The following is a 24,816-nucleotide window of genomic DNA, read 5'->3' as shown; positions in this document are numbered from 1 at the left end:
ATGCCTTCATTGGCTTTTTGGATTTGTCTCATCATGCTTGCTTACACAAACCTAACTATTTTTGAAGATTACAGTTTATTCGTGTGCCGTCTGTTGCGTATGCTTGGCACTTGATATGAAGTGAGACGTGTAAAAATAAACACATAATCATTTTTAGCTACCTGCCAGATTCAGAGCAATATGAGGCATACACTCACTTCATGTTTCTGATCGAGACACACTAACTGTTTCATAACAACATGTGCCCATCAGCTTCTGCAGATTTAACCGGCTTTGACAAGGCTCACAGTCCAAAAAAAGAACAAACCCTTGGAAAAAAAAGGTTCCTCTGTATCCCTCAAGGATTTTGTATCCCTTTTTTCCTTCTTTCTATGTGACATCAATCTTATTTTCATTTCCATTGAAGACTAAACGCTGCTTCAGAGTTTTTTCCTGAGGGCTGCTTTTTTATATATATATATATATATATATATATATATATATATAAAAATATATGGTGTATATATAAATATATGGTGTATAACAAGCCCTGAGGGCTTGTTTTAATATATATATATATATGTATGTGGTGTATAGTATCATGTCATATGATATATAATCATATAGTTATATAGTCATATAGTGCATATTCCTCATTTATAGTACTATATAATATAAACTAATTCATATTAATATTAAAGGGTTAGTTCACCCAAAAAATTATTTACTCACCCTCAAGCCATCCTAGGTGTATATGACTTTCTTCTTTCAGCCAAACAAAATCTTATTTATTTACAAAACCAGTTATTTGTAAAAATATCCTGGCTCTTCCAAGCTTTATAATGGGAGTGAGTAGTAACTGAGATTTTGAAGCCCGAAAAAGTGCATCCATCCATCATAAAAGTAATCCATACTGCTCCTGGGGGTTAATAAAGGCCTTCTGAAGTGAAACGATGCATTTTAGAAGAAAAATATCCATAATTATAACTTTACAAACTGTAATCTCTAGCTTCCGGTAACGTCTGTCTGTGCGTTCACGAGAGAGTCGAGTTCCGGAGTATGATGTAGGATGTTGGAGTAGCGTAAGCTTATGTGTGAGTAACGGGCAACAAACTCAAGCTCCCGCGACATTTCTCTTTAAAAATTCTCGTTTTGGACTTCTAATTCAGGACCGGTGTTTTGTTTTGCTCTATCCTCTGCGTTTCTGTGTTTGTCAGTACGTCATATGTTATTCTTCAACCAGAACTCGACTCGTGTACGGCTGTTACCGGAAGAAAGTGATTATAGTTTATAAAGTTATAAGTATGGATATTTTTTTTTTATGAAATACATCACTTTGCTTCAGAAGGCCTTTAAGTAACCCTTGGAGCCATATGGATTACTTTTATGATGGATGGATGCGTATTTTTCGGCTTCAAAATCTCAGTTAATATTTACTCCCATTTAAAAACCTGGAAGAGCCAGGATATTTTTAAATACAACTCAGATTGTGTTTGGCTGAAAGAAGAAAGTCATAAACACCTAGAATGGCTTGAGAGCGAGTAAATTATGGAATAATTTTGGGTGAACTAACCCTTTAACTTAACAAATGTTAACATAATATAATATGCAGCAATGCAAAGCACTATTCGCCTCTCTTATTGGAAAATAATTGTCTTATATAAATAATGGCAGATTTAATTTTTTTTGGGATGTACTGTTCCTTTAACCAATATGGTCTGTTTTGAATCCTACTGTATATGGTAACTGTGTATGTGAAGGGTTAATGAGGCCCCGAACTCTCCAGAGAAAGTGTTGTTAACTCCTACAGATTTCATTTTGTGCTCCGCATTAAACCCTTAGGCCGTCTGGAAGCCTGAGCCCTTCAATCACTCTTTGCCCTACACAGCCCGGGCTAGTGATATAACGCCAAATGCCAACAGCGGTAACCATGACAACAACAGCGCTGAATCTAGGTTCATCGTTTTGCCCTCTCTAATGGTGCCGCATGTTGAGGACACAGTTGTAAAATGCACCAATTTCAGGAAATTTCCTTCTATGTACGATGCACAAGCGTATTGGATCTGACAGGTAAAGTCACGCTGGTCTGTTGGATTCTTCGGATGTCTGGCTTTTGTTGTCTGTTTGTGCACATCTGCAGGGCTTAAACGTGCTTTGGGCGCATCGATTTGGTTCTCTGCAAATTGTTTTCTCCCCTGAGCCCTTATTCTGAGTCTCAGATTTTTATTCAGTATTTTAAGAGCTTATTTTTGCTCCTTAAAGGAGTGCTAAGCCGCTCTCTTAGCTCTCAGCGGCGCTGCCTGTAAAACTGCGTGTGGGGCTTTGTGCTGTTATCACACAACACCACAACAGGTACAACAGCGAAATTCAACATGGGAGGATGTGGAGGAAAATGTGGTTTTGCAAAATGAGACATACTTGACAATTACTGATCACAAAGTTCGTCCAAAAATCGAAATTGAAATGATTTTCTCTGTTCTATGAAACAAACAATGTTATCTTGTCCTTAATGAAAGTGAAAGGTGTTCCCGCACCAGGTTTGATATTAATAATGGTAAATGCCATTGGTTCAATTGAGAGATCTGAATATGAAAAAAGCAAAAATTTACATTTAATCAATAGTATGGAGTATTAGAAGCTCCATACTAGACGCGCCAGCTCAAACCCTATTTTGGTGTTAAAATCTACTGTCAGGATTTACTTAAGACACGCAGTGAAAAATTAGCGCTGAAAAGGCATCGACAGGGTTATTTTTGCGGCTGATCTTATTGCACGTGTATTTGTTGGACTTTCCCTTCAGATGCAAAATTTATGGGAGGAAAGTATTTAAATTAATCACGCAAGGTGATTTACTAAGGTTTGCGCTAGTCAATTTTCTGGTATTTGCGCCATTATTTAACACCCAAAAAAGCATGTCTTAAACCAGATGCTACTTTGTGCTGTTCTCTGTAGATTGTGATGGTCATTATGGAAATGATGATGCTTTAATGTGAGCATCATCTGTAAATCACCTGCAGAACTTCAGAATCTGCTTTTTTGGAATTTTCCCTGTTTAGTAAATCTGGCCCTATGTTTGTTATTAATGGTGAATGCGTAACTGGTTACAAGTGCCAAATTTGAATATGTAAATATTAAAATTGTGTAACTGAAACATTAATTACTAGTATGGAGTATTAGTATTTAATCACTAGGTTTGGTATGTTAATAATATCATACGTTATTGGTTACAAATGCAAAATTTGAATATGCAAATATAAAAAATTGCACATATTAAATATTAATCACAAGTCTGCTATTAGCTCTTGTGTTTCTTGTAACTGTTTACAAGTGCCAAATTTGAATATATAAATAGTATAATATGCACAAATGAAATATTAATCATTAGTATTGACTACCTTTATCGTGCTTTTTGGAGTTTCTGGTGATTGATGACGATTTTGGTGATGATTATAAAAAGAGCAAAGTAAACATTCTGCTAGACATCTCCTTTTGAGGATAAAGACTTATATGCAAAACTGTCCCTTCAGCCAGTTTTATAAACTTCTTGACTTCAAGATTTGTGGTTTTTCGAAAAGTTTAAGTCTCGAGTAGCTGTCAGCACCTCATTCCCTTTGCTCATATCCTCTAGTCTCCAAAGAGAGATAGGTTAACATTTTCCCATTTGCAGGGCAAACCCTCCTCAATCAGGCTGCTTATGTGTGACAGGTTTATTGTTCCCTGAAGGGTCCTTAAAGCTGCCCATATCAATGCTGTGTGGAAAAGAAACTGAAAAGGCAATATCTATATCTCTGAATTCAGAATAAAAACTTTTTTTTTTTACATCTTACACAATGGAAGGCATTTTCAACATTTTAAGGGGCTGTTTAACCTACAGTGTATGGTACGTTTTTCAGCTGTAATGAATGGCAGACAGAGAGCTGATGATAGATGATGATACAGAGCAGTGAAGAAATGTCTGACACTGAACTGTCATCTGGCCCGGTGTCCATTACCAGACTTATTTCATCAATTTTCTTGAAAAAGTGTGTGTGTATTTCGAGTGTTCCTAGTTGGATGTGTGAAACTGTGCTATCGTTCAAAAGTTTGGGGTCTGGAAGATTTTTTTGAAACTACTCTTATGCTTACCAAGGCTGCATTTATTTGATCCAAAATACAGTAAAACAGTAATATTGAGAATTATTATTACAATTTAAAAACTGTTTTCTAATATATTTTAAATTATAATTTATTCTTGTGATGGCAAATCTGAATTTTCAGCATCATTACTCCAGTCTTTGATGTCACATGATCCTTCAGAAATCATTCTAATATACCGATTTGCTGCTCAAGAAACATTTCTTATTGTTCTCAATGTTGAAAACAGTTGTGCTGCTTAATATTTTTGTGGAAACTGAGATACACTTTTTTTCAGTATTCTTTTATAAATAGAAAGTTAAAACCACTTGAACAGTTTTTTTAAAAAAAATTAAAATATTTTAACATTTTAACAGTGTCTTTAATGTGGCTTTTGATCAATTTAATGCATCCTTGTTGAATAAAAGTATTAATCGTACAGACATTGAATAGTATATTTGGGTACCTGGGCGATATTCAGCAAATAAATAGTTTAAATATCTAACTTATTTTATTGCACAAAATTATAGTCCTCACAAAAAAAGGAGCCCTATGGATTATGCAAAATAACAAGAAACACTATTCATGGCAGGCGATTTGAAGTCCAGGAGTGAAAGGGGATGAATTCAGAGAAGCAACTTCTCTAGTTTGCCATGCTGACAGTACTGGTAGACTCTTGCACTACATGCTGTCAACATGCTAAAACTGTCTCTGAGAGGTTGCAGGACCCCCTTCAGCTATTGCACAAAAGATTGAATGGTACTTAAAAATCTCAATAAACTTATCTACCCCACTAAACAACTAGACAGTTGTTAGATGGCTAGTCAACAGTTCTGCCAATCTGTATTACAAAGAAACATGAGATCTTAATCTCATTGTCACCTTCAGCTGGTCTATGTTCTGTCTTCAGGTAGAGGAGATTGTAGACGTGGGCACGTTTGCAGCAGAGGACATCCACATCCCCAGCGTCTACGTCCACAGGATCGTCAAGGGAGATCTCTACGAGAAACGGATCGAGGTAAGGTTGTGCGACTTGTCTTGACTCATTTCAATCAGTTTTCCTTGTCCAACCTATCCATCTATCCTCTGTCATCTTTTTGCCGCCCGTCTGTCTGACATTTTGCAGAGGCGTACAGTAAAGAAAGGCCAGGCTGAAAATCCCAAACCCACAAAAGACTCTGATATTGTGAGAGAGAGGATTATTCGCAGAGCTGCGCTGGAGTTTGAGGACGGGATGTACGGTATGTACTGTGTTTCCGACCATGTCACCTACATTTATCGTTTTAATTTCACTGGACCATTGTTTTATCCTTTAAAGAGATAGTTCATCCAAAGATGAAACTTCTGTCATCATTTACTTACCCTCACGTTGATCAAAACCTGTATAGAGTGCGTTAAAGCCTGCCCCCACAAGTATTTTTTCCATTAATTTTTCCTATAGGGATTTTTCATTAAAGAGTTATAAGCCGTGAACCAAGCCAACCAGCTATGAGGTGAATCGCAACACTACAAACTTTGATTTGAAGCAAAAACGTTTTTGAAAATCAGGCAAAAAGACAGAAGTACAAGACTGTGTACTTACCTGTTTTAGCGAGGGAAAGAAAACTACAATTCAATGAAGAATTGAGTGGTGCAGGTATGACGTCACTTTGTAGGCAGTGACAGTTAGCATCACGCTGGTTCCCTCGACAAAACCCCAATAGGATTTTTCCATAGGTTTTTGGATAATCAAAAAAAAAAATCAAGCTCTGTAATTTGTCCATCATGATAATTATCACAGATGAAGACAACTTTTATGAATTCATAGTACACCCGGAAAGTATTGACAGCGATCCACTTTTTTCACATTTTGTTATGTTACAGCCTTATTCCAAAAAGGATTAAATTCATCATTTCCCTTAATTCTACAAACAATACCACATAATGACAACGTGAAAGAAGTTTGTTTGAAATCTTTTCCAATATATTAAAAAATAAATACAGAAGTATTCACAGCCTTACTTCAATACTTTGTTGAAGCACCTTTTGCACCAATTACAGCCTCGAGTCTTTTTGAGTATGATGCACCAAGCTTGGCACACCTATTTTTGGGCAGTTTCTCCCATTCTCCTTTGTACACCTTGTACACCTCTCAAGCTCCATCATGTTGGATAGGGAGCGTCGGTGCACAGCCATTTTCAGATCTCTCCAGAGATGTTCAATCGAGTTCAAGTCTGGGCTCTGGCTGGGCCATTCAAGGACATTCACAGAGTTGTCACGTAGGCACTCCTTTGTTATCTTGTCTGTGTGCTTAGGGTCGTTGTCCTGTTGGAAGATGAACCGTCGCCCCCAGTCTGAGGTCCAGAGCGTTCTGGAGCAGGTTTTTTATCAAGGATGTCTCTGTACATTGGTGCATTCATCTGTCCCTCGATCCTGACTAGTCTCCCAGTTCCTGCCGCTGATAAACATCCCCACAGCATGATGCAGCCACCATATTGTTTCACTGTAGGGATGGTATTGGCCAGGTCATGAGCGGTGCCTGGTTTCCTCCAGACATGACGCTTGCCATTCACGCCAAAGAGTTCAATCTTTGTTTCTCATGGTCAGAGTACTTCAGGTCCCTGTTGGCAAACTCCAGAGGGGCTGTCATGTGCCTTTTCATGTGGCTTCTGTCTGGCCACTCTACCATAAAGGCCTGATTGGTTCATTGACTTCATGGCTTGGTTTGTGCTCTGACATGCACTGTTAACTGTGGGACCTTATATTGAGAGGTGTGTGCCTTTCCAAATCATGTCCAATCAACTGAATTTATCACAGGTGGACTCCAATCAAGTAGTAGAAAGATCTCAAGGATGATCAGTGGAAACAGGATGCACCTGAGCTCAATTTTGTGTGTCATGGCAAAGGCTTTGAATACTTATGTACATTTTTTTCATTTATTTTTAACACATTTTCAAAGTTTTCAAACAAACTTCTTTCACGTTTTCATTGTGGGGTATTATTTGTAGAATTTTGAGTAAAATAATGAATTTAATCCGTTTTCAAATAAGGCTGTAACATAACAAAATGTGTAAAAGTGAAATACTTTCCGGATGCACTGTAGAAGCCTAAATGCAGTCGCCAGAAGTAAAAAGCTAAAGGTAGGCTATGAACGATGGCACCACTTCAACGTCACCATCATTAAGCTTCCGACAACTCTTTCAGTTTTTATCTAAAAACATTTTCCCAGAACGTTTAAATTAGAATAGTTTGTAAGAGCACAATTATAAGCATAATGATGCTGTAAAAGTAAACTGGGCTTATCTTTTCGCCGTGATGACGTTTAATCTCCTCGACAGCCTCTGTAGTCCCATTTAGCCACTCGCTAGCAACTGCCTTTTCAAGACACGTAACAGCTTAAAAAAATCACGAGTGGGGTAATATTGATGCATTTTATGTCGAAGAATAAAACCTGAAAGTATCTTGAGCTTGTTTCACCAAATACCTTATTTCAGCCATTTAACCAAAAATCATAAAACAAAAAAAACATTGCTTTCGGGGTGATGGAACCGTAGGTGCAAAAATTCTATAACTCGTTGCTATGTCATGCTACGTCATTCCTGCTTCACTCTATTTCCAACAGAATAATTAAATAAAAATAGCTGGAGAAATATAAAACTACTATTTTACAAAAAGAAAACACTTTTCTTTTTTCTTTTTTTTTTTAAATATGCATATATACATATGTGTGTGTGTGTGTGTGTGTGTGTATGTATATATATATATATATATATATTCACACACACATTTAAGTATTTTGAGAGCATAGAGAGATTGATTCGGTTACGTCATTCATGGGAGTGGGCGTAGCTAATGAGATCTTTTGGCACGTGTTGCTTTTTTGGATTCTCTAAAAGGTGTGATTTTCTGTACATCGTCATAGCTAATGTAGTGTTTCACCAGAAATTCAGCTGTTAAACGATTATTTTAACATTTACATTACATTAAAAATAAACTGAAATAATGTGAGCTGACGTCTTCAGAGTCTTCTTTAAATGTTAAATGTTAAATGTTATCGTTTAAAATCAGTTTCCCTTTGGAGATTTTTATTTGGAGTTTTTACCTGACTGTTGCACTGTATTACAAAAAAAAATGAATTTTTAAGAATTTTACTGGCCTCTATTTCCCATGCAATTACAATGAATGAGGACTGAAGCTTTCAAAGTACCATAAAACCGATACACACATCTTGTGTGCTATATTTCAAGTCTTTTGGAGCCATATGGTAGCTTTGTGTCAAAAACATACTGAAATTGGGTGAGCTTTTCCTTTAATTTGAACAGATTATTTAAAGCAACAATGGTTTTATTGTTTACTAAAATGACATTTCCTGTGTGTCTCTCATGATAATCTTTTAATGGAGTTTGATAACCTTTTTAGCTAACCTGGGGATTGGAATCCCCATGCTGGCAAGTAATTTCATTAAACCAGATATTACTGTCCACCTGCAGAGTGAAAATGGCATTCTGGGGCTGGTAAGCTGTTCTTTAACAGATTTGTATTGAATTTGCTAAATGCTATGATACTATGTTATGATTTTAATTATTATGTTAATGAGAGAAAAACACTCACTTAATGAGAGAGTTGTTTGAATCTAGTTGTTTTTAAAGGGGTCATATAATGGTACATGCACTTTTACAAGTTGATTGTGCTGAAATGTGTGTTGGCAGTGCCTGTACACAACCATCATATAATGATAAAAGTCCATCCAGTGTTTTTGTTTTAATCTCCTTATATGTTTTCCCCTGCCTCAAATTGAGCCGTTCGTTTTTGTGACGTCACTAAATCGGACGCCCCTCCCACGATTGATAATTGACAGCAGCGTTTCAACACAGACCCACCCTTAGCGAGCTGTCATCGTAGTCCGCCATTGTTGATACACTGGAGCAGAATAGCGTCTAAGCGATTGTTGTGTTCTGTTCTTGGCTGTAATAAGGAACACAGCAGTCATTTTAATGTAAATTCGAACCGCTGAAGACGCAGTGGCTGAGTTTTATTTTTGAAGGGAATATTCCCAACGATCAACGTAAAACGTTTACACTCAGGGTACATTACGGCATGTTTTCTATGTAACATCACGACGTTCTCAATATAATTCATAATCCCACCGCGTTTATAATGAACAACGCGTTATGGTTAATGTGTTATTAAAAACGGTGTACGCAGGTGTACATTACGTGACATTACGTTAACCAACCATTCAGAAACATCCTGTTCGAGCCTTACTTGTCGAACTTCTTCGGGGCCGTCATCTTGTTCCGGGTCTGACTCCGGTTCAAATTGATACGGTTGCACAGATGTCTCCTCAGAGACTCCCGCTGCCATTCTTGTTCCAAAATATACCCTCAACTATTGTCAAGGCAACACTCCACGTGCGTGGTGTCAAAATGCCCCACAGAACAGAGGGGCGGAGTCAGCAAAGCTCATTATGATTTAAAGGCATATGCACTGAAACGGCGTGCTGAAAACAGCTGTTTTTGACCAGGTAAAATTAGTGTTTTTTTACAATCCATTAGTAGAATTTTTAATAAAAGTATATTACAAAGTTTTCATTTAGACCCTAAAGATTCATATTAACTTGTACAAAAATGGCATTATATGACCCCTTTAAGTGTACACTTTAATTGCATCTGTAGTTTATATGAGAAAAATATTAATGGCAAATATTACCATTATTCGATATAATGTTATGCTATCATATATAAAATGAAAAATTATGTAGTCGAAAAAACATTAGATCTGTGTAAATGTCTTTTGTCTACATGAAGCAAGAGTTCAATTCTTGTCTCCATTTAACTATAAACGTTGTTGTTGTTTGTTGTATATTTCTTTTTTAATATGAGCCGAGTGATTTTTGCACTCATCATAAAAGCGTTAATGAGTACTTCTTTTTTTAATATACTTAAGGGCCCCTACCCAACAGTGGAAGAGGTTGATGCAGATCTTATCAATGCTGGTAATAATTATCCCTCCTTTTCATTTTTGTAGACAGTTATACAGCATTAGCATTGCATAAATTGCCTTTTAATAACCTTATTTGTCCATTTAGAGCACTTAATGAAAGCTCTTTCCATTTCACCCTTACCCTTTCAGGTAAAGAAACTGTCACAGTTCTTCCTGGAGCAGCCTATTTCTCTAGTGACGATTCCTTTGCCATGATCAGAGGGTAAGGACAAATCACATTTTATTCTTCAATCATATATAAGGGCTTTTTTTTTATTTGAACAGTGTTTTGTAACCATTTCCACAGAACATTTTTCACAAGTTGACTTTAATTTCAGTTGGTTGGTCAGACTGAGTACTTTGACCCAGATGATACAACTTTTAAAGAAACCAGCTGTGGGTGTAAGAGCTCACTTAGACATTCCGATAATAAATGTGACTTTCTGTGTTGAATGAAGTGCCGTGACTGTTTTGGGGTGTAAGGGCTTGATTTGCAGCTGGTAAAGGGTCGTTGTTTGAGTGTTCTGGAGCGGAGGCAGAATATGCAATGAGTCGGCCGTGATGCTGACTGCGCCTTTGGGCACGTTGGCTGACATTTTCAGCTCTGTCAAAACAGGTGGCTACTTTAATTGGATGCTTCTTGTACTGCTCAGTAGGGTGAGATGGCCTGAATGAATGTGCTTTGTCTCTCCCGGTGCCGTTCTGGCCTTCACGGAGAAACCTGCGGTGCTGTCAATAAAGCAATTGACTCTTGCTGGTCTTAAGTGTGGGAGTGTGTAATTCTGCATCCTGTGTATGTGAATATCAATTTCCTGATGACACCAAGTGTTCATGTGTTGATTTTCCCAGTGTACTGTATTAACACAAAGGCTTCCAAAAGCTACTGAGTCTGAGACCACTGAGAAAATACTTCTCTTTTTGCCTGATTTAATTAAAAATAATATAAAAGTTTATTTATTTATTATTAAAATGAATAATTTGAAAACAATGTTTTAGCAGCATTTATATATATATATATATATATATATATATATATATATGCATATATATATGCATATATGTATGAATATTTGTTTGTTTCTTTATTCCAGCTATCTGCTTTAGTGAAGTCACAAGTTTAAATTTATCTTTAATAATGCTGTTATTTGCATAGCTGTATGTTAAGCATTAGTCCCATGTGGTTTAGAAAACTCCCCGTTGATGCTTTATGAGCCTTATCGATTTTTCCACAGGCAGCTAACGCCGCCCACCCACAAGCCTCAGAATTATTTCTGTGTTCGCGTCTGCGAATCCAGCAGCGGTCGTATATTTAGGCCTTAATTGTCTGGTGCAATAGGGAGCACAGTGAATGGTCATGGGGTTTTTGCTGTACCTGGCACAAGGGGAGTCATGACAGCACATATATTAAGAATAGAGCACTTCCACCCACTTACAGTCTGTCTGTCACAATCCAGTGGTTTAGTGGTGGACTATTTCAAGCCAATAGGCTTGACTTTTCGGCACACAGGTCCTTACTACTCAAATTATTTAGTCTAGTCTTTTAGGATGTGTTGAGGTTTTTTTTTTTGGATGGCCTTTTGAAATTGACAATTTTGCCTAAATCAAGTGTGTATTGACTATTGAGCATGAATTACTAAAGGAAGTACTGAAGTTCACCCTAACATAAACTGGTGAACTATTTATTTAAATTGTTTGTCAGCATTGACCTAAGTAATAATCTTTAATTAGTTAAATCCATGACCGAAAAATAGTGGTATATTGTTCTTATTCTTATGAGGATGTTCTGGTTCTCAGTGTTTTATTGCAGACTTTACAGCTTTGAAACTAAATTCTGTTGTTCCACATTCAAAAAAATATATTTTAATAATTCTATTATATTATCTTATTTTAAGTGCATCTGTCTAAATATTTAGGGCTTGAGCACCTTTGGTGTGAGGACCCCAATGGAATTGTTCAGTTTATTAGCCATGATACTCCTGAGTAAAGGTGCAGTCACGTTTACTGTTGTTTGTGAGTTTTCTTGGGAGAAATCCAGTCATTTCAACAGGAATCCGTGCAACGTGAAATTTTCGCGTGTGGGCAAAGATTTCCCTTCTCAGATTTCGTGAAAGGTTCAGTTGGTCACTCGACATTCTGTACTGTGCTTCACATTGCAACTCTATTGACAATAGACAATGGGCCTTTTTTGCCAGTGAAATTTTGCCGAAATGTGACCGCACCTTAATTTTGGTATTGAATTATTTTTTGTTTCCTCTAGGGGTCATATCAACTTGACCATGTTAGGAGCCATGCAGGTATCCAAATATGGAGATTTGGCCAACTGGATGATTCCGGTAAGTTCACAATTTCATTGACTTATTGGTACAATATGTCAGACTGACCAGGCAGAGTGAAGCTGAAATGTTACTTACAAAACATTTTGCTTGCTCCAATTCTTTCCCTTCTTTCCATCTGCATCTATTTTCCAGCCTCTTGCTGAAATGATCTCGAGCGTTTTCCTTTTGTTTTATGTACAACCCCAAATCAGAAAAAGTTGGGACATTTTGTAAAATGCAATAAAATCAAGAATCTGTGATTTGTTCAATCTATTTAACCTTTTATTAACTGACAAAAGTACAAAGAAACGTTTTCCAATGTTTTCACTGACCAACATAATTGTATTTTGTAAATATGAACAAATTTTGATTTTGATGGCTGCAACACACCCCAAAAAAAGTTGGGACAGAGACCAAATAAAAGTGAAAAGATTATCCAAATTAGATTATCGAACTCTTTTGAAACAGTCCACAATGAGCAGGTGAATTGGTAATAGTTGAGGGTATCGTGTTTGATACATAAACAGAGACATAAACTGCCATCAAGATGACATCTTTCCTGGGAAGCAAGACAATGCCAGGCCTCATTCTGCACATGCTAAAACTGAGTGGTTTCTAGACTCCAACTTTTAGTATCCTCAACTCCCAAATGATTAAAAAGTGTAATTAAAAGGAAAGGTGATGTGACACAGTGGTAAACATGTCTCTGTCCCAGCTTTTTTGGGGTGCGTTGCAGCCATCAAATTAAAATTTGTTCATATTTACAAAATACAATTATGTTGTTCAGTGAAAACATTGGAAAACTTGTCTTTGTACTTTTGTCAGTTAATAAAAGGTAATAAATAGAATGAACAAATCACAGATTCTCGATTTTATTGCATTTTACAAAATGTCCCAACTTTTTCTGATTTGGGGTTGTAAATCAATGAGCAGCTAATGACAGAACTCACAGCATGAAATCAGAAGTGATTATGCAAAAGATGATGTTCTCTGAGGAGCATAAATACATATTTATGGTCACATTTTACAGCTTATATCTACTCCTTTCAAGCAGAAAAAAAGTTGTCACTAAGGTAGCACTTGTACAAACCCATGAAGAGTTTAATTTATACAGTAACATGTGGGATAACAATTGCATAACAATTTTGGTCAGAATATTAGCTAGAACAAGATGCTCAACTTTTTTTTACTTCAGGATCCAGATTTTACATTTAGATTTTACTAGTGGTGACCCAACAAGGTACTGTTTTTTTTAAATAAATAAAGTAACTATATTTTAAAAAAAAATGCATTATTATTATTATTATTATTATTATTATTATTACTATTATTATACTTCTTTAATATAATTTGTTTTCCTATAATGTGTATATATATATTATATAAAAAGCACACACACACACCTCTAGTCAAGTCAAGTCATCCTCATTTATATAGCGCTTTTAACAATGTAGATTGTTTCAAAGCAGCTTTACAGAGATAAACATATACTTTAAGGTAACAGAGATTGGTTTAGTTTTATAGTGGTTCTTGAAAAATGTTTTTTCCAGCTAAAGCTAGTTTTGATTGATTCACTTCCGTCTAAATGATCATTTGTTATTAAATTAGGGGCCGCTAAGACTACACCGTTCTCTCTAAACAGACTTTCAACGTGAACCTGTGATAGACGCTGATGGCGTTCACATGCGCATTAAGAATTGATTCTATAGTTATTTGCGTTTGAATATATGTGCGCAGGTTTGTAATTCCTTACAAACCATGCCTAAACAAACTACTTGTGTGTCTATAAATTTTGATGCAGAATTTTATCTTATCTTATCACTTTGGGTAGGTACGCCAACCGAAAAATTCCACAACGCTTTATCTGTAGAGTGGTATAGAGATCCTCCATAGGGAGAGGCTAGTTGGCACTTCAGAACTGCATTGTCATCAGGTCCAGGCGAAAGTCCTTCGTCAGATCTGTAAACGGCCTGGATCCGGCAGGCTGCGGGAAAACCTTGGGATAAACAAAGACACTAAAATTAGCGTAGATGCCATTCTTCTTATGATGTAACGAGTACATCAGGATTTAAGGGAAGTGTTCCCAGTTCCGGCTGACCTAATCTAAGCAGCCTAATATTGAATTATAGAAGTCTATAAGAGTGTTATGTGAATGCTAGGTCAAAGAGATGTGTTTTTAGTCTAGCTTTGAACTGATAGACTGTGTCTGCTTCCCGGACAATGTTAGGAAGATTGTTCCAAAGTTTTGGTGCTAAATAGGAAAAGGATCTACCGCCAGCAGTCGATTTAGATATTCTAGGTATTATCAACTGGCCGGAACTTTGAGATCGCGATCGACGTGAAGGACTATAATGCGTTAAGAGCTCGCTCAAGTACTGGGGAGCTAAACCATTTAGTGCTTTGTAAGTAATCAGCAATATTTTAAAATTTATACGATGTTTAACAGGGAGCCAATGCAGTGTTGACAGAACCGGGCTAATATGGTAGTACTTCCTGGTTCTGGTAAGAACTCTAGCGGCTGCGTTTTGAACTAGCTGTAGTTTGTTTATTAAGCGTGCAGGGTAACCACCCATAAGAGCATTACAATAATCTAGCCTTGATGTCATGAACGCATGAACTAGTTGTTCCACATTTGTCGATGAGAGCATATGACGTAATTTAGATATATTTTTAAGATGGAAAAATGCGGTTTTACAGACACTAGACACGTGACTTTCAAATGAAAGATTGGTATCAAAGAGCACACCCAGGTTCCTAACTGACGACGAAGACTTAACAGAGCAGTCATCAAGTGTTAGACGGTATTCTAGGTTATTACGTGTGGAAGTTTTTTGTCCAATAATTAGAATCTCTGTTTTTTCAGAATTTAGTAGTAGGAAATTACTAGTCATCCTATTTTTTATATCAACTATGCATTCCGATAATTTTGTGAATTGGTGAGCTCTACATATATATATATATACACAGCCTTGTTGAGCATAAATGTATATATCTAGTGTTTGTGTACTTATTTAAGGTAATGATACACAGGGCAACTTTTTGAGCAATGTTGCTGGGCTATTTTGCTGAGGGAATGTTGCTTGGGCACTATCCCATTAAAAATGGGCAATACATTTCTATCTGGATAATTTAGATTGGTCGTGGGCCCTGTGTCTCACCTGGTTGCCCGTTGATGGCAACATTGTCCAGCAACATTGCTCAAAAAGTTGCCCTGTGTATCATCACCTTTAGGCTCTTTTTTGGACACAATCCACCAGTTAAGAACTACTATTTTGACCACTAAAAGAACCACAATAAATAAAACTAGTAAAACTCAACAATTGAATTGCACAGTATACAGTGTGCGCTAACATAAGCTCCAGTTAATCGGACTCACTGCATGTCAAAGCAGTTTCTTTTCTATTATTAGTTTACTTGTGTTCACATTGTTCAGTACTACTCCTTACAGTCATCCAAGTATTGTCTGCATGTCTGTTAGCCTGCTATATTGGCCTAGATCCAAAGTCATTGCTTCCCTTTAGGTTATTAAAAGGGTTTCCAAGGCTTGATGAGAGTCAATGTTGGCTGTGGTTTTTTAAAGCCATTCTTCAGCTGGCTGTCGCCTGTGGCGCCTGGTCCTGCGCTCAGTTGAGGGGCTGTCGATACACAGCTGCCCTGCATACAGACACCTCTGCAGGGTTATTTATAGTTCTCCAGGGCCCTCGCCCTGTCACTGACTGATGCCTCCCGGCCCTCTGCGCGTCTTGCTTATCGAGTTGGCTTGAAGGTTATTTCCCGCAAACTGGCACACATGGACCATGAGCTGCACTCAGTTTTCAGTGTTGTTTTCCCCCTCCCTGTCCCTTTTTTGTGTCCCTTGCTTTTTTTTCTAGTCTCCTCACTTGCACTTTGATAAGGCCAAAATGTGAAGCATACATTGATATGCAGAGATTACACTCATGAAACATGTGCTACTTAATGTGTATGAGAGGGCAAAAATATGGATTTGTGAGTTGATAACATTTAATTAAAGCATTTTTCAGAGGCGTTTATCCAAAGTGACAGCGAAAGAGCATTCAGCGTATACAATTTATCACTTTTTGTAATCAAATTACACAAAGTGCAATCAAACACCTGACCTTGGTGTTGCTAGTACCTTGCTGTACCAATCAAGCTACAGTCCCCCTATAATAGAGATGCAACGAGTGCTGGGCAGAAAAGGCTTTGGTATATTATATGGTGCATTCCATTGTATGATAAAATTACATAATTTATAGCATCCATCCCTCCATCCATCCATCCATCCATCCATCCATCTCAGGTAAGTAGCTATCTGAGGGGACATCAGGATACATTATCAAAGATAAATTGATTTGCATGCAGTGCTACAGAGTGTGCTGTTCTAAGCTGTCTTTAGCCTTTAAACTCTTAATGAATCAGACAAGGCTGGCAGACTAATCGCAATAATCCCTCCAATTACTGTGGGCTCCCCGGCCACCTCTCAAGACTAAAAGGACAACAGACTGTAATGTAGCCAGAGGGCCTGGAGCTGGAAGACTCATATTATTAAGAGAGGAACGGGGACATTACTCAACCCCTCCTCTTCCATCTGCTCATCGACTGATAGCAGCTCTCCTTCTCCTCAGCATCCCAAAAATTATGACAAAGACATGCGACATCAAATAGTCATAACATTTTCAACAGGGGGCCAGTACCAGTAAAAGAACAAGAGTTGTGGCAGGGTGTGGCAGATTGAGCTATTATTTTGGGGAGATTTTTGTGGGTAACTGTTGTTCAGCTGTTATTATTAATTGTCACTTTTCAGACCATTAGTCAGCAAATCCTCGGTAAACACCACAGGTGTTATGATGGCGACAGGTATGAAGCTTAATATTTAATTTAACCAAGCTGACATGTTGCTAAAACACAGATCACCAATGCATTACTCACTTTCCAAACCACCACCAGAATATCTGTGGTAATGTTCTGAACATAGAGAGTCAACTGTCATGCATGCATGCATTTATTTGAACGTTAACAACCGAATTCATGTTGCATTGTGCAGCATCTTGAGCTTGACACAGAGTTCTAAAGACACAGCACTCAAGTTAAAAGATGTTTAACTTTTAAAAAACGTGCTTTGTTTTTTGTCATTCCACTGCCAGCGTCTCATGTTTTTCAATGCAAAAACACATGCAGTGTGAATTTACACTTTGACCTATCAAATTTCATTTTTATTTTTGTGCTGTTGATTGTGGAGGATGCACTGCCTCTATTGCATCCTCAGAAAATGCCCCTAAAGCATTGGTAAAGGGGATTATGAATTAGCATTCATAATGTTCCAGGACAGCTTAATCCAAAAACAAATGTACATCAGCCTTGGGCTCTCAGAAGAACTGGTTGGCATTCATTGGTAAAGGAAGGATTTTGGTTGCTTTTTGTGGTGAAGCTGTTATTTCTTTTTTTTTTTATGGACAAGAAGGGAAAATTCCTCGCTTTATAGTCACAATGTGCCTTTAATTACAATGTACAATACTGATGCAAAAAATGGGGGTCGAAAATGTTCTGAACTAGATGAAATAGTCCTGCATGCTTCCACATCCCAACACCCACACACTCTCTTGTAAAAAGATGTGATTCATGTGCACAAACCTGAGTTGGGACTCTCTAACTCTTGACCCTCATTCAGAAATGGCTCTGATACAGCCTTTCAGCAAACCCAGACGCAAAATTATAGTCCACTTCAAATTACCCATTATCTGACAGAACTTAAGGCCACAGAAGCTGCTCAGTCTCTGCATCTTGTTCTCTTTTATATGTTTCATGGATTTCAATTTAATGCTTTATTTAGTACAGTTATTTACATAGAAATATCATGATAAAAAATTGATTTAATCATGCCCCTTGACCAATATGTACATTTTGTACTAAGGAATGTTCCTACCATCAAGATTGAAGTACCCTGCTCCACACCAAATATCACTTAGCTCTACTTAAAAAAAAAAATGTCTCGGTTACATATGGTAACCCTTGTTCCTTGAAGGAGGGAACGGATACGTACGTCGTGACCGACAAATAGAAATCGCGCTAGAGAGGCTACTTTGAGTGAAACTAAACAAGCCAATGCACATTGGCGTGCAATCATTTGCATCAGCTGTTCAGCCTCGCAGCGCGGCAATATAATGAGCAGCAGAGGCGATTGCACTTCAGTTTTTTGCTGAGGAGCCAAGCCTGAAAAGCTGCCCGCCCCGGCGTACCTCCTTTAGGGAACGAGGGTTACCATGTGTAACTGAGACGATCCCTATCAGTCGGTTACTCTCGGCATACGTCATGACCGACGAATAGGAATCCCTACCAAAGCGCTTTCTGCACCCCATCCAGCGCCCTGTGCAAACCCTTTCTTGCCTGGAAGGATGATAGGAGAGGGCTTACACAGAGTGTATCTGTCACTGTTGTTCCGTGATAACTCAAACAGTGAGATATTGGATAACACTGGGAAAGCGTGCCCTTTCTGTTAGGAAGGAGAACGCTGCGGAAGCTGCTTTCTTCAAGGAGTTATGTGGGAAATACATATGGACTAGCCGGAAGGTTGTACTACATATGAAATACTGGGTGACTTAGCCATTGGAAAGACATGGGCTTTCGTTAGGAGCAGCTGTGGAGAAAATATACACATCTGGGATCCCCGTAGGGTCACACATATGGGACCTAGCCTAGACCCGGTTCTCAAGGATTCAATGGATAAAGGCCTGGCGGCGGACGCTCCGCCATTTTCGGGCCGAGGGTGTTGGAGGACTCAACAGGTTTTTCACTCTGGACAAAACAAGGAGGGAGTGTGATGCTCTGGACAATGTTCTGCTGGGAAATCCTGAGTCCGGCCATTCATGTGGACGTCAATTTGACACGTCATTGTGGCGAGCAGGACAAGGCCGAGGGCCGTGGGAGAACGGCGGGGACCAGTGGCACCGGTCCTGCACCAGTCTGGTATCTCTCACAGAGGAGCAGAAGAATAAAAGGAGGAGCGACGATCGTAAAGGACGAGAGAGGACCAGGACTGGACTATTTTATTTGCTGTTTTGTTTTATTATGTGTGGCGGCTGTCGACCGTGAGAGGCTGCCGTCTTTACTTTCATTTTCGTATTTATTTATTTTATTAAAGTCTTTGAATGTTCAGCTGGTTCCCGCCTCCTTTTTCCCACAACAACGAATTGCGTTACACTGGTGCCGTAACCCGGGATGAAGAAGGAACGCGCTGTCAAAGAGCTGAGATAATGCAACAAAGTTTGTTTTGGCTGTACAGCAGCTCTAAAAGAAAATAGTGTCATTGTCCAGCTTAAGTAAGTTCAGTGATGATTCATTTCCATTGTAAAAATCATAAGTTATTAATTTAGTTCATTTATCTATACAACAGCTCTAGAGAAAACAGTGATGTCATCTTCCATCTCTGTTCAGTTCTCATACAATGGTCTCAGTGCAGGAAGATCAATAATATTGTTGAATATTAGGTGTCCCCAACCAAGCAAGCAAGAGGCGACAGTGGCAAGGAACCCAAACTCTATCAGGTTACAGAATGGAGAAAAAAAAAGACTTGGGAGAAACAAGGCTCAATCGAGGGGGGAAGTTTTCCTCTGGCCAACAAATGAACAGTACATGATTATGATTCAGGCAGCATTACAGGTCAGAAGTAAGATTGGATTGGAACATTCAAAATACTTAATCCAGTTCCATCTGGTTGAAGATCTGATTCATCATGCCGGTATGGAGACGGATTTGTTGAGGATCAGTGCCACTGGCTGTCATGTCGATGAAGCCTTTACAGGGTCTAGTTGTCTAGTCAAGTTGACACAATCTCTGCTAACACTTAAGGGATGCGTTGTGTATAGGCACAGGTCCTCCGGCCCGGATCAGGCTGACTACCGGCTGTAAACCTCTGGATAAACAGAGAGACTAATATTAGCGTAGATGCCATTCTTCATATGATATAACAAGAACATTGTGAGTTACAGGAAGTGTTCCCGGTTCCCGCTGACCTAGTTTATGCAGCCTAACAATCATTTAAATGATTTGAATAATAGAAATTGATTATGTATTATGTGTATGCAAGGTTAACGAGATGTGTTTCTGCTTCCCGAACAATTTTAGGAAGGCTGTTCCAAAGTTTAGGTGCTAAATAGGAAAAGGATCTGCCGCCTGCGGTTGATTTTGATATTCTAGGTATTATCAACCGGCCAGAATTTTGAGATCGCAATAGACGTGAAGGACCATAATGCGTTAAGAGCTCACTCAAATACAGAGGGCTAAACAATTTAGTGCTTTGTAAATAATTAGCAAAAGATTTTAAAATGTTCACGGTGTTTAATAGGGAGCTAATGCAGTGTTGACTGAACCAGGCTAATATGGTCATACTTCCCGGTTCTAGAAAGAACTCTAGTTGCTGCGTTTTGTACCAGTTAGAGTTTGTTTATTCAGCGTGCTGGGCAATCACCCAGTAGAACATTTCAATAATCTAGTCTTGAGGTCATGAATGCATGAACTAACTAAGAAAGGTGTCAGAACACCCAGTGCATCACTCTCTGCTGCGTTTGGGGCTGCATAGCTGCAGACTGGTAACAGTGCCCATTATGACCTCTGACCACTGCTGAAAGTGCCTACAATTGGCATGTGAGCAATGAATAAACAATTTAATGTATTTGCAATGAATAAATGCTTAATAAACAAAGGTTGCCTGGTCTGATGAATCAAGTTTTCTTTTAGATCAAGTGGATGACTGGGTGTGTGTCATGTGCATGTTACTTTGACCTGTTCCACTTATGTACCTAAAGGTTGTTGCAGACCAGGTACACCCCTTGATGGCCCCTTATTGTATTGGTGCTAGATACCACAGGACACATTCAAGAGTCTTGTGGAGTCCGCATCAGAGCTGTTTTTGCAGCACGAGGGGGACCTACATGATATTAGGCAGGTGGTTTTATTGTTGCGGCTAATCAGTTTATGTTATTTAGCGATTCGCACAAGAAAATGTCAAGTTTGGAGCATGATGAGGTTAATGATGATTTTTTGGACTTCTTGATATATAATTAGGAAGTGACAGCGGGTTATGTGCTGCACAGAGGCAAGCCACCTTGCCAAAAGGTTATGTTTCCGGTTAATTGTTTAAAAAAAAGAAAGAACATGAAATGTTATACCATAAAATTCACAGGTCCTTCAAGATGTGAAGACTTATTCAATTGTCTGCAGATGTTCAGCTCTGTTAAACTACACAGCCTTTTGTCACACTGTCACTGGCGCTTCAATTGTTGTCTAGGAAACGGCATTAATGCCAGCCACCGTTGAATCACCACACATTTAAATGTCCAGCCAGTTTGTGTAGGAGAGAATGAGTTTAGAGGAGCGGATAAGGACGCAAGCCGACAAAAGGAAATTGCCTGAAGTGATGGGCATAATTTCTTGTCTTCATCAGTAGGCATGAAATGCAAGGATAGTGTGATTTACAGGGGAAATATTTGATAAGTTGTCATGGAAACTCTCAGTCTGCTGTCCACTAAAGTTGCGGGGTTTTTTCATGTGAAAAATCCCCTCAACACATATACACACACACACACACACACACACACACACACACACACACACACACACACACACACACACACACACACACACACACACACACACACACACACACACACACACACACACACACACACACACACACACACACACACACCCACACCCACACAGCACTTCCAAGTGGCACTTTCCCAACGTGTAAACAGCTCTCCTTCCAGAATGTGCCTCCTTCAAAGCCTGCATAAATGAAGAAAAAAAAAAAGCCCATGCAGGTGTTTGCACTTGGACCTTTTCCTTTCCACTTAGCTCCCAGTTATTTATTTGCATGCTTGTTAAGCTCTCTGTGTTAACAGCCAACTGTGATGATAAGAGCTTGATGGTTGATTGATTGATTTGCACTTTGAGGTTTTGAGATAGACTCTTGGACCATTTTTAACTGGCTAATGCATTATGATTCATCATCTGACAAATGACAGTTCAAGTTTCATATCCATTTACGTCATTTGATGTAATTAGTGAACCATATGGCACCATATATCAAGAAATATTGTTGTGCCAGGTGACTTAAATATACAACTGGACTGATATGATACCTACAGTATATATTGTGCATCCCTAATCGTCATATATGAATATGCAATTTGCCATGTATTTGTCTGTGTGGCCCTTTGATTAAGCTATGTAAGGGGGCTTTTACACTGGGAGTCTAGTTCAAAACAGAGCACGGTTCGCATGAAAAATTGGTAATGTGAAAGCTGTCATGCGGACCTGGAAGGGCACCAGGGTACCGAACCCGAGACTACTTGTAAGAGAATGTGAAAGCAACTCGAACTTGGGTATGCATTTTTTCACTCTACTTGGGCCCCAATTCTCCCCTTCTGACAATCCAAGGTAAAGCCCTGTTTATCTGGATGGTTCTGTTATCTTATCAGATTTTCCTGTGGTGTAAGGTGTGTTAAGAGTGATTGAATCGGCTGGGAAGAACGTTGGGGCTTACATGTTAAATATGTTAAACATGTTAAATATTTGCGATCTGAAATCATGCTGTGTGGGACACACCTTGTAGATTGTCATGTCGAACGAAACGATACCAAATCAGAAAGAGTGCTAACAGAAGACTTCATCCAAGCCTTTTTCTTTTTTCCCGCAAACTTTCTGTAAAAAGCAGTCCAAACACTATCGCCATTTCTTCTTGCCCATCGTCCGCCATGTTTGTTTACTCTGTAAAGTCACGTTTGACCACAAGAGATTTTTTGAGATTTCCCTCACAGTCGAGAAATCTGGTTGTTTGTGAATGGAATCTGTTAGTGTGTGGCATGTACTCTCATATTTGTGGTCTCTCACATATTGAAAATCTGATAAGATTTTAAAAATCTTTTAGTGTGGGCCAGCCTTAACATGCATTTTAGCTGATGAAGACATAATTCGTTCAACAAAACACATGTAAGGAATGACAGTGGTGAGGATTTACCTCGGATACAAGCAACAGTGAGTGTGCAGTGTATTCGTGCAGAGTGAGTGCAATCTGAGCCGCAAATGAATTGCTCCTCCCAGTCAGCTTTCTCCACAAAAGAGTTTGTTTGCAAGCAGCAGAAAGCTGCCTCCATGGAACGCGCATACAGTACACAAGTGTCGTTCACCAGAGTTCTGTTTTCATCGCCATGCATGTTTTGATGACGTGAGACGAATGCAAATGCATCAAAGTTTGATAGAATCGAGGGAGTGTGAAACCAGACCATCGCTGCGGGGGCGCCTAAAACAAGTACACTCAGATTCGGACCGCAGCAAATGTGCACAGTGTGAAAACCCCCTAATGATGCTTTTCCACTGCATGGTACGGCTCACTTAAATAGTACCATCTTGGTTGAGGTTCCAAGTGTGCCGTACCGATACTAAGATTTGACGTGTAAACACTGCAGACCACTGATTGGTCAGAGAGAATCGTCACTACCAGTGTCATTGGATTTGCGAAACAAGACGAGCCGTGCCGTGCCGAGTCTTCCAACGCAGTGGAAAAGCGAAGCGAGCCGAGCTGTACATTGCTGTACCCAGACATGCAATGTAAAAACCCCATAAGATTTGCCCAGCACATAAACAGGAAGGACTTTTCATAAACCTGTATTTAGATCTATTAAGGACATCATCATAATTTTGCCACATATATGGATCCTGTGATATCTTCCCATTAAGATAAAGAGACTGTTAATGAAAAATAATTCTATTAATATTTTTCATATTTATTTTTATGAGGCATTCCATAATATCCGACACCTGTAGTAGGAAAACCCCATCAAGACTAGGTATTACATTTATATTCACCTCTCTTTATTGAGATTCTACTCAAGCATTTCAAGTATGTCTGTCTCTGTTGGAGACTGAAGGAGATCATGCTGGTTGAGCCCAAGCCGAATACTTAGAGAAACAGCAGAAGACATTTTCTTAAATGAATTCCCACAGCCCATAAAACAGAGTTTGGAAATTGCTGTAAAATGACACTACAGGGGATCAGCAAGCTTGAACGGTCAAGACACTGGAAAAGATAGATTTTTCGTAGATTAATGGCAGAATATTTAGGCATTGACTTAATGTGTTGCTTCAGGGACGGCAGGAAATGTTGTATTGATGCATTTAAATCCAAACCAACATCTATATGGCACAAAAACAAGTGTCATTATCAGACGTTGTGTTAACACATATACTCCTCATGGATTTTTTACCATCCGTGTGCCCAGTTTTTGTTTGTGCATGTGTCTGCATTCATGCATGTTTGTGAAAAAACAGTAAAATCAGCATCACTGAAAAGGGCCAGCCATAGGTAATCAGGTTTATGGTTTCCTAGCAACAATGCCCTTTCAAATCTCCTCCAGAACAAACCTGACCAAGCTTTTATGTCCATCTTGAA

The 24,816-nt window shown here is 38.6% G+C and overlaps 1 protein-coding gene across 1 annotated transcript in view; it reads left to right on the top strand.

Annotated features, from left to right (window-relative positions):
• The window catches only part of oxct1a (3-oxoacid CoA transferase 1a), a 65,226-nt gene that overhangs the window by 24,163 nt on the left and 16,247 nt on the right, over positions 1-24,816 (top strand). The window contains exons 8-13 of the mRNA XM_077222610.1: positions 5,007-5,110; positions 5,219-5,333; positions 8,491-8,585; positions 10,018-10,066; positions 10,204-10,276; positions 12,311-12,386. Of these exons, the coding sequence (XP_077078725.1) occupies positions 5,007-5,110; positions 5,219-5,333; positions 8,491-8,585; positions 10,018-10,066; positions 10,204-10,276; positions 12,311-12,386 (512 nt within the window). The remainder of the gene's footprint in view (positions 1-5,006; positions 5,111-5,218; positions 5,334-8,490; positions 8,586-10,017; positions 10,067-10,203; positions 10,277-12,310; positions 12,387-24,816) is intronic.

Source organism: Siphateles boraxobius, unplaced genomic scaffold (assembly GCF_051911475.1).
Source record: "Siphateles boraxobius isolate OS27281-9 unplaced genomic scaffold, OSU_SipBor_1 9, whole genome shotgun sequence".
NCBI classification, from domain to species: Eukaryota; Metazoa; Chordata; class Actinopteri; order Cypriniformes; family Leuciscidae; genus Siphateles; species Siphateles boraxobius.
Note: the sequence above shows the minus strand (reverse complement) of the source record. Positions and strands in the feature narration are given on the sequence as shown.